The 13,686-nt window shown below is 35.2% G+C and overlaps 1 protein-coding gene across 1 annotated transcript in view; it reads right to left on the bottom strand.

Moving 5' to 3' along the window:
• LOC110457854 (histone H4 transcription factor-like) overlaps positions 1 to 6,318 on the bottom strand; it is a 33,782-nt gene extending 27,464 nt beyond the window's left edge. The window contains exons 1-3 of the mRNA XM_021509297.1: positions 6,234 to 6,318; positions 4,783 to 4,958; positions 1,644 to 1,870 (exon numbers count right to left, since the gene is read on the bottom strand). Coding sequence (XP_021364972.1) covers positions 1,644 to 1,870; positions 4,783 to 4,945 — 390 coding nt within the window. The 5' untranslated portion in view covers positions 4,946 to 4,958; positions 6,234 to 6,318. The remainder of the gene's footprint in view (positions 1 to 1,643; positions 1,871 to 4,782; positions 4,959 to 6,233) is intronic.
• Positions 6,319 to 13,686: the final 7,368 nt, after the last annotated feature.

The following is a 13,686-nucleotide window of genomic DNA, read 5'->3' as shown; positions in this document are numbered from 1 at the left end:
AAAAAAAAAAAAAAAAAAAAAAAAAAAAAAAAAAAAAAAACATTCACTGTCAAAAAACAAGATGGCCACCAGTAAGCTATATTATTTATTTGATCAGTCTCCAAAGTGAACAAGCACAAAATAGACCTAGGGGAACCTACTATCAAATTTGAGAAAGATCCCTCCATCACTTCCTGTGAAATAGCGATAACAAAGATTCAAATCAAACTTTAACGTGATAAATTCAAGATGGCACCTATCGGCCATTTTTGTTTACTGATCAGTATAAAAAAATTGATATACATAACTAGGGACCATGGGGAACCTTCATGTGAAATTTGGGAAAGATACCTCATGCCAAGTACTTTTTGAGAATTAGTGCTAACAAACTTGAACTCTCATATTCAAGATGGCTGGCTGTTGGCCATCTTGGTTTTCAGATCAGTCCCAAAAATCGATATGCATAACTAAGGATCATGATGAACTTTCAAGTGAAATCTGAGAAAGATCCCTTCTGTACTTTCTGAGAAATAGCGCTAACAAGAATTGTTTAAGGACAGACGGAATATGGACGCAGGGTGATTTGAAAAAAGGCACTTCATGACTTGCTTACCTGGCTATTTTTGGTAGTGAAGTTGTCTGAAATCTGTATTATAGTTTTGAGGATATTCTGGGAATATTAGCCACTTTATTCATAGAACATTTGATCTTAATGGGTTAAAGATGCTACTAACATAATATGGTTGAAACCTGCCAAGTAGTTTTGAAGATCTATGTCTCTTTACAGAAAATCATCAAATATATACCCCTTTTGACCTATCGTTCCTAAGCCTCCGGGAGGTTCCGGGTGTGTATGAAAATTAATTGCAATCTTCAAAGAGGTTTTGAAAAGATATCATTTTAGGTAAATAAACAAACATGGGGCTGTAGTAGACCCGCCCCTCAGTCCCAGGAGTCAGGATCAACCAACTCTATATATGATATATGTACAGAATCTCATCTATACGAGTTACAGATGATACAGGCACCACCAGAAATAGGTTGAAATCTGCTGTCAGAAGAGAGATGTTGTTTCCGTAATGTTGATGACAGATGATGACTGAGAGAGTACTACAACATAAGCCCACTTTATACTACTTTGTAAAGTGGTAGTGGTCATTATTTTTCACTTGCTGCTGAAAGATGAGAGCTTCTGTTATATTTTGTGTATGCCCACAAGTTACTCTGAATGAAACTGATCTCATCTCTAATAGGGAGCAGGAATTCGAACTGATCTATAAACTGACTTCACATTGAAAGTGCATGCACCATAGGGTTCTAAAATTGGTCTTTACTTACTTCATACAGTTGTATATATATGTGGCAGCAACAGGGGATGCAGTCAAGTTGGTCAAAAGCTCTTCGGAGCTTATGTAATTTTTTGTTTGTAAACCATATTTATCCAACAATAAGCCCATGCTTGGATATATGCTCACTGATATATATTGCAGTTAGGAAGAGAAATGTTAACAAAAGTGTTTTCATTGTAAAAAGCCCATCCTCCTACTTTTAGTCAGAGATGATGTGTTGGACACCTGGGCGTATTGCAGGATAAACACAGTATGCCAATAGAATCTAAATAAAGCTGATCCTATCTGATAATTCTGGGATTGATCCGTGCTTACCTCACACATGTGCCAGCCGCACTGGAGTCGTTCCGGAAGTTCTGGGATCAGGTTCCGTGTGTGGGTATCCAGTAGACAATTGTCCATTCCCAGCTTGTTGATCAATAGTGAACCGATACATTTGATCTTCACATGGAAAGAATGGAAGTAAACGTGTCGGTAAAAGTCGTAATTCTCGCCCTGAACCTCCGTACCACATTCTCTCCAACAACACTGGTGCCCATCCTCTGTACAAAGTCAATCACATCATCATATATATTTGAATTTCATTTTGTCAGAAAAAAAGTTGTTGAGACAACAGTGGTGCAGTTCCTAATTTTTTTCAAGCAAATCCCTAACGACATCATCAAAATTAATACTAGTCCCATTACCAAGAGAGATATACTGAGTTATAACAAGTGACCTTGTCCCAAAAGGAAAAGCATGTGTGCATGACTCAAAATGGCGGTGTCCTAAACAAACCAAACAGCAACACAATCTGCAGAGGACCTTTCTTCACACTCTAGGTGGCAGACATATCAACACGTCACAAGTACAGTTTTGTGTAACAACGATCGCAAAGTTTAAAGTCTATTTTCTTCCTAATCATTACCAGGTACTTACAAAGTATATAAAGTCTATTTACTTCCGTAATCATTACCAGGTACTTACAAAGTATATAAAGTCTATTTTCTTCCTAATCATTACCAGATACTTACAAAGTATATAAAGTCTATTTTCTTCCTAATATTTACCAGGTACTTACAAATATTTATTGTTGGTTACTTTTCAAATGGTCCTCTATTTATATTATTTCCTTTCTTTTATGTAAATTACAAATACTAACAAGAGGCCCAGAAGGCCTGTATCGCTCACATATATGTTTAAAATAATTGGTATGAAGTAAAGATATAGCACTCCATGGTAGGTGCTGTAAGTACATATTAAATTACCCATCCAGTACTTGAGATATAGTGAAAACAAATTTCAAACAGAGCCCCAACCCTATTCCCCCAGGGGGGGTCATACCCACCGTTTATACAAAATTGAGTCCCTTTGGCCAAAGGATGCTCCAGACTAAATAAGGATAAAATCCCTTAATCCCTGCGGGAAGAGAAGGATTTTGAAGGTTTTACCTCTATTTCCCCTATTAGGCCTGGCCCTCTGCCCCAAGGGTGGCCACACCCACTATTTATACAAAATTGAGTCCCCTTGGCCCAAGGATGCTCCAGACTAAATAAGGATAAAATCCCTTAATCCCTACGGTAGAAGAAGGATTTTAAAGGTTTTACCTCTATTTTCCCTATTGGGGCCCCGCCCTCTGCCCCAATGGGGGCCACACCCACAATTTATACAAAATTGAGTCTCCTTGGCCTAAGGATGCTCCAGACCAACTTTAGTCAAAATCTACTTGGCCGTTCAGGACTAGTAGTGTTTTAAAGGAAAAGTTGACGGACGACGGACGGTGTGGTATGGCATAAGCTCAACAGGGTCGTTTGAACCAGGTGAGCCAAAAAATAAATTTTCAACAAATATTATCTGTTTATTGAAAATCATTTTAAGAATCTTCTGGTTGCAGGTATTTTTCTCAAAACATAAATCAGTGGTTACCAGTACAAAGCTATCGGCCTATCGCGATTTGCGGTTACCAGTACAAAGCCATCAGCCTATCACAAATAGCGGTTATCGGTACAAATCTATCAGCCTATCCCAAATAGTGGTTACCAGTACAAATCTATCAGCCTATCACGAATAGCGGTCACCAGTACAAAGCTATCAGCCTATCACAAATAGCAGTTACAAATTGTATCAGTACAAACCTATCAGCCTATCACAAAAAGGGGTTACCAGTACAAATCTATCAGCCTATCACGAATAGCAGTTACCGGTACAAATTAAGCCATCAGGCTATCACAAATAGCAGTTATCAGTACAAACCTATCAGGCTATCACAAATAGCGGTTACCAGTACAAAGTTATCAGCCTATCACAAATAGCATGCACACTTACCAGTACAAATCTATCAGCCTATCACGAATAGCGGTTACCAGTACAAATCTATCAGCCTATCATAAATAGCGGTTACCAGTACAACGCTATCAGCCTATAACTACCCCTTTGATGGTTTCTATGTGTACCTGCCGTTGTCTGGTTTCTATGTGTACCAGTTGTTATCTGGTTTATAAGTGTACCTGCCATTGTCTGGTTTCTATGCATAACCTGTTGTTGTCTGGTTTCTATGTGTACCTGTGGTTGTCTGGTTTCTATGTGTAATTTACCTGTGGTTGTTTGGTTTCTATGTGTAATTTACCTGTGGTTGTTTGGTTTCTATACATACCTGTTGTTGTCTGTTTTCTATGCATATGTGTGGTTGTCTAGTTTCTATGTGTACCTGTCGTTGTCTGGTTTCTATGTGTACCTGTTGTTGTCTTGTTTCTATGTGTACCTGTGGTTATCTGGTTTCTATGTGTACCTGTGGTTGTCTGGTTTCTATGTGTACCTGTGGTTGTCTGGTTTCTATGTGTACCTGTGGTTGTCTGGTTTCTATGTATAATTTACCTGTGGTTGTTTGGTTTCTATACATATCTGTTGTTGTCTGGTTTCTATGTGTACCTGTTGTTGTCTGTTTTCTATGCATATGTGTGGTTGTCTAGTTTCTATGTGTTCCGTTCGTTGTCTTGTTTCTATGTGTACCTGTGATTATCTGGTTTCTATGTGTACCTGTGGTTATCTAGTTTCTATGTGCACCTGTGGTTGTCTGGTTTCTATGTGTTGCTGTGGTTGTCTGGTTTCTATGTGTTGCTGTGGTTGTCTGGTTTCTATGTGTTGCTGTGGTTGTCTGGTTTCTATGTGTTGCTGTGGTTGTCTGGTTTCTATGTGTTGCTGTGGTTGTCTGGTTTCTATGTGTTGCTGTGGTTGTCTGGTTTCTATGTGTTGCTGTGGTTGTCTGGTTTCTATGTGTTCCTGTGGTTGTCTGGTTTCTATGTGTAATTTCCCTGTGGCTGTCTTGTTTCTATATGTATCCCTGCCATTGTCTAGTTTCTATGTGTACCTGTCATTGTCTGGTTTCTATGCATACCTGTTGTTGTCTAGTTTCTATGTGTACCTGTTGTTGTCTGGTTCCTATGAGTACCTGTGGTTGTCTTGTTTCTATGCGTACCTGTTGTTGTATCTGTTTGACAGAGATGGTTCGACATATGTCGGAGAAACAGCTCCATTTCCGTGAAGATGTCATGACAGTCACCCCATTCACAAGGAAGTGTCCAATCTTCCTTGGCGATCTTTAAATCCCCCCGAGCTCGTTTTTTTGTTTTCGGGGGCATCTGCACAGGTATTCTGTAATAATTAAAGGGATACAAGACAAATAGAATATTTCACTTTCGCTTCCATGAAATATAGCACACAGAAGTTTGTAATTGATGCATAATAAATGTGTTGGAAGATAGTCTGCCATTATTCAGATGTCGTGACGATACATTTTGGCATCGTAAAATTTTGGTATGTTTAATTTTGGCTCACTCACTCCGAGCGCCAAATAAACCAAAATCTAATCACATCCAAAATATCACATAATACGGTAATAGAATCTTTCACCTTCTTTTTGGTGAAATGTGGGCATATCAGTAATCACCAGAGGAAGACAAGGCCAGCAGTGTTTGGCAGCTTAAGGATTTTTTCCTGAGAGTTGAGATTTCCTATCTCACCTCGATGGAGCAAAGGATTCCTTTTCTCTTAATTTCCCTGTTATATACATAATGCATTGTTGATGTGATGTCACTGTACTGCTGTGTTGACATGATGTCATACAATTGTTATGACTGGGGAATCCCAATGTCTTAACCCCAGGGCGAGACAAGAATAAGACTGCGAATACACCTGTCCAGGTTAAGAGAAAATACACCTGTCCAGGGTAAGAGAAAATAAACCTGTCCAGGGTAAGAGAAAATAAACCTGTCCATGGTTATAAGAGAAAAAACACCTGTCCAGGGTAAGAGAAAAATAAAGTCATCAAGTTTATATCAGCTTGACTCTGATAAGGTTGACATCATAGATTTCCCAATACATCTTAAAAGCCAGTGAGATGTTTCTCATAGGAGGACAGCGAGGACTACACTAAGGACGTCGTTCTGTAGACCGCAGATGCTGTGACTGCAGCCTGTCTGCATCTGGGGAACTGTCCGACCTCATGGTCCGTATTTAAGAAACCTTTTTCATGCTGAATCATGGATTCTGTGCTCAAACCAGATTTCTTATAACTCTCTTAAAACGATCAAAAAGTCAAATGCAGAAACTGAAAACTTAAGTGTTTTTTTTAGTCTCCTTACATTTATTCCAAATCATTGACACAATAATATTTTTATCAATCTATAACTGGAACAAGATTGAGCACAAAATCCATGTTTGAACATGATAACGACTTCTTGAATACTGGCCCTGGTACTGCAGATACAAGTCGCGATACTGACTCAACTGAGCCAAAACTTAAAAAGTATCATGTTTTTTCGGCCAAGGGGTTTCATTCAATAAACGTTTTTGTCCATATAGTTTAAACAATTTAGTAAAGGAACGTGTGCTTTAAACCTTGAATGAACTTTCACCAACGCAACATACCCAAGATTCTATCTCTTTATAAAAGTTTTCGTTCGTTCTTTTTTCAACGACAAAGTTATACTTCCTGTGTATTTCGTCAATGGCGGGAGCATAATCATGAACATCAATGCGTTTGTCTGGTAGTATTTCAGGATAGAAATCATTATCAACGTAATGCTTGAATACCGTAGTTATGCTGCTGAGACATGCCGGATAAGACCTCGGTTATCTTTAACCAAGGGGTGTGTCCAGCACCTGTGACATAGTCGTGATCTACTCAGAAAATCAAATAAGATAGAAAGGTTACAATAGTAATATATTTAACTAAGACAAAACAAAAGAGTGAAGTAAACCAAAGTTCCTTTTAAGTAAATTAACATTTTCTTTTGCATTATATATTGTATCCCATTATAACAAAGTTAGAGCTGATTCATTAGCATGGTATTCGGGACTATTTAAAAAGTTAAAAAAAACTAACCAGGGGGAAAGGCTGACCAAAGACCAATCCTGGTGGTATGTTTGTGTTTATCTCTTTGTGGTAATTAGCAATTGTTTGTTTATAGGGTGGGAATCTCAACCCGACTCAGGGAAAGTCCTCAGGGCAGACGCAAATTCTGGTAGCATGAATAGTTTCTACAGTTCTATGCGGTAATGGGGTGGGGATTGCAACTGCTTCCATTGTTATGACCTATGTACTAAGTCACAAGGGTGGGGCTGGATCCAGGAGTTGATCCTAAGAAGCATATATATGTGTGTGTTCAGTGAGTGAGGTACCGGTCCCCCATTGTCTTTCAGGTAAGGCCTATCCTGACCTATTCACATTTTTTCTGTTGACCCTAGAAATATTATCACCTATACTTGTAATTCTAAGCTTCATTCATTAGCCATGCACAATAAAGTGTTCTTTCTTCCTGTTCTGGGAATCTGACCCTATTCTTGATAAACTAATAGAAACCGTTATATGTGGAAATGCATAAAAAATAAATATCCAAATAAAATTATTTGCCTCCCGATCTACTCAATGCTATCCGAAATACATTTTTTTGTGTGGACTTTATGTATATGTCCAACAAAATTGTGTGAAGATTTAATATGGGGATCGATCCCTGCCCATTTCCAAGATATGATGCAGGACCAAGTCCCCTGGGTGGGGCAGGAACATTAATTTGGCTAATCCTGGCAGCATGAATATATTTGTCTCTTTATGCCTGATATGTAATTAAAAGAGGATATATGTAGGTATCTGGATTATTTTTTAAATGAACAGCAACACACTCAATTTATCCGGTCAACTCTAATAATACATTACAAAGCATGATCAACTTGTTTTTTTAATATTTCAAACCAATTATGATGATAATCCATGTAATCTCTTGGAAAGATCAAACTTTCCTTACAAAAAATCTCTCAATTCAGATTTAAGGATCTACCATAAAATGACCTGTTGTTGAAGCGTGTAATTATGATAAAAACTCAACTTCAGTCTGTAGACACATGAATATTTCTTTATTAAAATTTCTTTATAAACAGCTATAAGATAAATGACATCTTTCTGAAAAGAAAACAAACAAAACAATTTCTGAAATAGCTACATTATAGTAAAACCTTTACATATACTCCACGTTTCAACTGCCGTCTAGCCTAATAATAACATAATTCAAATTCCCTTATAATCAGCACACCCCTTTATACACATTTTGTCAAGTGATGGCAACATAAGAAACTCTCACTGTATAGCTGGCATAGTCAGCCAGTCCTGAAGACCTTGTACATATATTTCTAGTTTAACAGAGCTTTCCACTAAAGGAATTACATCAACAAGTCTGTAAAACTAAATTTAAAAATTCAATAACATTTAAATTTGATACTGTTATTTATAAAAGAAGAATTGTTTAATGGTGTGGAAATGCATGTTTTTTCCACACTGAGTAAATAAGCATTAGATTCTCCACACATAAAAATGTGTTCATAGATCACAGGTTCTAGCCTCGTCTGTCAGTGACACCCATAATATAATGATCATATAAAATCATTGTTTTGGGATTGCCCATCATAGCTTAGGTGGGTTTTATCAGGAGGGTGAATATATGTACAGGTCATCCTTGAAGTAAAATAAATCTACACTACACAACTTGGGCCCTGATACTCAAAGAATGATTAACTTATTTTTTGTTAACACACATATATATATATATGATATTTTCAATATAAGATTTTTGAGAATATAGAAAAAATCACATATTATTTTGTTGTAACCTTTATCTTCAGATATATAGTGACTTTGAAATCCTATAGATGCAATGTTATTTTTGAGTATCATTTTTTTTGGAAAACTAACTTACAAGGATTTATATTTATTTATCGTTAAACTAATCAGACTTTGAACAGTTGTAATCATCAATCAATATTTGTAATAGAGTATTGTGAAATCAGATATTTACATTGGGGCCCAAATTTTGTGGTTTCCCCCCAAAACACTGTCGTTGGTTCATGAATATGAGGATTATAGATACCCATGCATATGAAAAATCACTTTATATTAAACCTGTAATTAGTTGGTGGACCTTCAAATTCATTGGGAAAGAGTACCCACCAAATCACAGAAATAAAATACCCCACATAAATTCGTGATTTCACAGTAAAAATTTACATCCAGTGTGAAGATAAAGACAAATGGTTACCCAGTGTTGTAAATACATGTTGTTTACATTTCCGTTACCTCTATATGGCTGTTGGTAGACTTGCAGTATAATTGTCTATTCAACTTGACAAATGTATAAAACAGTGCACGAAATCAACACACTCTGAATACATAGGTGTCAACCTCTGATTCCTCCATTTAGTGAGATCTCCCCCATTCCACAGTTTCAACGAGGAAAAAAGTGTGTGAAACCTGCATGACTGAAACTGTATTGCTCAATCTATCTTTACCATTTTATGTATCAAAATAACTCCAAAAAGTATTCATTTGATTCAGACACGCCTGTTATGGTCATTACACACACCCTGCATGCAGTAACTACATCTGTAGGAGATCATTTGATTTTGAGTTTGTACTTGAATGAGGGAGATTGGTAAACTTGGTCAAAATGAGTGAATCTCCCTTATTCTGTCTTTTCGTATTGCAGAGTTATCTGCTCTTGTGAGCATGTATTGATTGTTACGTCATTTGTTTGTGAGAGTAACGTCATAAATTTTTGAGAAAACGACGTTATTTTCTCACACAAACTAAAGGCGTAACAATCAATACCTGCTCACAAGAGCAGACAACTCTGCAATACACAAAGACGGAATAATAAGATAGGGTTGACAGCTATGGGAATACTAGATTGATAACAGGAACTAAGACTTCTCCATCTACCTTTCTCTCGGTCAAACAAAAATGTAAACAATTTACACAATTTACGATGTAAAGTAAGTGTTTAGTAAGATAAACTGTGATAGAAGTAAGACAATTAAACAAACATTGTAACATCTGTTAGGCCCGACGTCATGAAGACATATCGACGGACAATAATACAGTGAAAAACAGTGAAACGAAGGTTACAAAATTAACGAGCTACAGAAATTTATTACATTGTATATGAATCAGTCGTACACCTATTAATATCTCAATCTAAAATCATGATGTATTCTAATTAGTGTAAAACTCATTATATAGCAATGTTTCTCAATTGTTATTATATCAAAATAAAAATGCATCTCAGTTAGTGACACACCAACAGAATCATATACTAATAAATAACTACAATTAAATTTACAGCAGGTATCTACACAGGAAGTCTAACACCCTACTAATTATACTTGCTGGAATAACAGGTATACAGTAGTAAACACATGGAATCAAGCAGCACGTCTGTTCAAAAATAACATTTCTTCAATACAGTATTTATACAGGTGTTGTTCTTAAGTTTTGCTTTTGGAATCATAATGGAACAAATTATTACAAAAAAATCTACCAAAACCTTTACATAAACTATTTTATCAGACACGGATAAAATAAACCTATAATTCACCCCACCTTTAAAAACAGTATTTTCCCAGAACAAGAATACCACAGTACATGTCATTATATACTTAATACTGCTACAGACCCATATTCATTTCCTTCTATTACGAGATGTTTTTCTATATAATTTTCAAATAGTATAGTATAGTACATTTTAGTGTTAAATAATCACTGTATTGTCAATTTTCTGCTGAAATACAGGAGGTGTTCTACGTACACCGCAGAAAATCACAAATGATATTACGTAACAGGAAAGTCTTTTTGTTTATATTGGAGACAAGCCATTAAAACAACTTAAGCATATATTGTTTATATTGGAGACTAGCCATTAAAACAACTTTAGCATATATTGTTTATATTGCAAACTAGTCATTAAAACAACTCCAGCATATATTGTTTATATTGCAGACTAGCAATCCAACCAACTTCACCATATATTGTTTATATTGGAGACTAGCCATTGAAACAACTTCAGCATATATTGTTTATATTGCAGACTAGCCATTAAAACAACTTCAGCATATACTGTTTATATTGCAGACTAGCAATCCAACCAACTTCACCATATATTGTTTATATTGGAGACTAGCCATTGAAACAACTTCAGCATATATTGTTTATATTGCAGACTAGCAATCCAACCAACTTCAGCATATATTGTTTATATTGGAGACTAGCCATTAAAACAACTTCAGCATATATTGTTTATATTGGAGACTAGACATTAAAACAACTTCAGCATATATTGTTTATATTGGAGAAAAGCCATTAAAACAACTTAAGCATATATTGTTTATATTGCAGACTAGCAATCAAAACAACTTCAGCATATATTGTTTATATTGGAGACTAGCCATTAAAACAACTTCAGCATACATTGTTTATATTGCAGACTAGCCATTAAAACAACTTCAGCATATATTGTTTATATTGGAGACAAGCCTTTAAAACAACTTCAGCATACATTGTTTATATTAGAGACAAGCCATTAAAACAACTTCCATATATTGTTTATATTGGAGACAAACCAATAAAACAACTTCAGCTTATATTGTTTATACTGCAGACTAGCAATCCAAACAACTTCAGCATACATTGTTTATATTGCAGACTAGCCATTAAAACAACTTCAGCATATATTGTTTATATTGGAGACAAGCCTTTAAAACAACTTCAGCATACATTGTTTATATTAGAGACAAGCCATTAAAACAACTTCCATATATTGTTTATATTGGAGACAAACCAATAAAACAACTTCAGCTTATATTGTTTATACTGCAGACTAGCAATCCAAACAACTTCAGCATACATTGTTTATATTGCAGACTAGCCATTAAAACAACTTCAGCATATATTGTTTATATTGGAGACAAGCCTTTAAAACAACTTCAGCATACATTGTTTATATTAGAGACAAGCCATTAAAACAACTTCCATATATTGTTTATATTGGAGACAAACCAATAAAACAACTTCAGCTTATATTGTTTATACTGCAGACTAGCAATCCAAACAACTTCAGCATACATTGTTTATATTGCAGACTAGCCATTAAAACAACTTCAGCATATATTGTTTATATTGGAGACAAGCCTTTAAAACAACTTCAGCATACATTGTTTATATTAGAGACAAGCCATTAAAACAACTTCCATATATTGTTTATATTGGAGACAAACCAATAAAACAACTTCAGCTTATATTGTTTATACTGCAGACTAGCAATCCAAACAACTTCAGCATATATTGTTTATATTGGAGACTAGCCATTAAAACAACTTCAGCATATATTGTTTATATTTGAGACTAGCAATCCAAACAACTTCAGCATATATTGTTTATATTGGAGACTAGCCATTAAAACAACTCCAGCATATATTGTTTATATTGGAGACTAGCCATTAAAACTTCAGCATATAATGTTTATATTGAAAACGTACAGAAGCAGAAACTACCGGTACTGATACAAATTTCTGAGATAATAAAATCACATTTTCCTCATTATAAACAAATCCAACATTGATAATATATACAGTAAAAAAGTATTTTTTGAATGTCACAATGGAATTGTGTAAAATAGTCATTTGAGAAATTTTAAAAATGGACTCAGCTTAAAGCAGATTGAATTGTTCAAGTTGATAAATACAAAGATAAGCAAAAGAAAAAAATCATAAACGAATAAATTACTTTTAATCAATATATATATTTCTCCCCGAAAAAATAGATTAATTACAAAATGAATTTTATGACCAACAGGCAAACTTGATACCAAGCCCTGTTTCTGCACAGGGTGGAGGACTTAACACGAATTAAAACCAGTTTTAACTGAAATGTTGCTTTACAAGACTGACTCGAAAATATGCAGCATTCACAAAAATAATCTGTCAAATGTCAACATGTGGTTATATTAAAGATATCTGTAAAAATTCAAAATTCCATACAACTGAAGTTGCTCGTGAATGTCATTTGAAGGACTCTTAGTTCTAAGTTTTAATGCTGTACAAATCTTCGTTGTTGTGATTTATGATTAGTGAGCTACACGCTCAAAATTATATCTACCTCGATTAGTTTAATGACAGATTAAGTTTCAATATGAATCCTTGATTTAAGCTGAAAACAAACTTGCAAGTTCTATCATTTAAATGATCGTCTTAAAAAGAACTGCATGATTCATTATGGATGTCACATCTAGTGTGCAACAGTTACCGGGATTACATGATGATGCCAGCCATTGGAACTGAACCGATTTAAAAAATCGTCAAACTCTGCTGGGACATGCTGCAAGATCAATACATATGAAGTTGGAAAACAATATTTTTTTCATTGCAAATCAAGTGTACTCTTTGCAAAGTAATATCAGAACTTGAGTTTTCTTTTTTCCTGTTTTCAGTAACTGTGGCCATGGTTTTTGAAAGGCTCTTAAACACAACCAGGTCTTTCCTTCATTGATGATATATACATTTAGGTGTATGTGAACTTGTAAAAACTCAATCGGGCTATCACAACTAAATCTTTCAGTGGGAAATTAATCTGTTGACAGGCAAAAGAAATTACAAAGGGGCTTACAGAATATCTCGCAATATTAATGTTACAGGATAAATGCAGGGTTGACATGACGTCATTGCATTATTATGAATAGGGGAATCCCCCAATCTTAACCCTAAGGTGAGACAAGGATATCAAACACTGGGAAAATTGTGGTTACACCTGTCCAGGGTAAGATAAACCAGCATCTCTAACTTCAGATCCTGTTTGATGTAGAAAGTCAAGTTCAAGTGTCCAAGTCAAATAATTATACTTCTTACATAATGATCTCTATGTATATATTAATAATTTCCCATTGCTATGGGTTGATAACATGTGTATGAAATAAATAGCAAATATATACACAACTAAGTGAACAACAGCTGTAGGTAGAAAGACAAGTAGAAAAGTCACAGGATGCTTGAAATATGTTTAACA

Source organism: Mizuhopecten yessoensis, unplaced genomic scaffold (assembly GCF_002113885.1).
Source record: "Mizuhopecten yessoensis strain PY_sf001 unplaced genomic scaffold, ASM211388v2 scaffold9341, whole genome shotgun sequence".
Lineage (NCBI taxonomy): Eukaryota > Metazoa > Mollusca > Bivalvia > Pectinida > Pectinidae > Mizuhopecten > Mizuhopecten yessoensis.
The sequence above is the reverse complement of the archived record's forward strand: the minus strand, read 5'-3'. Positions and strand labels throughout refer to the sequence as shown.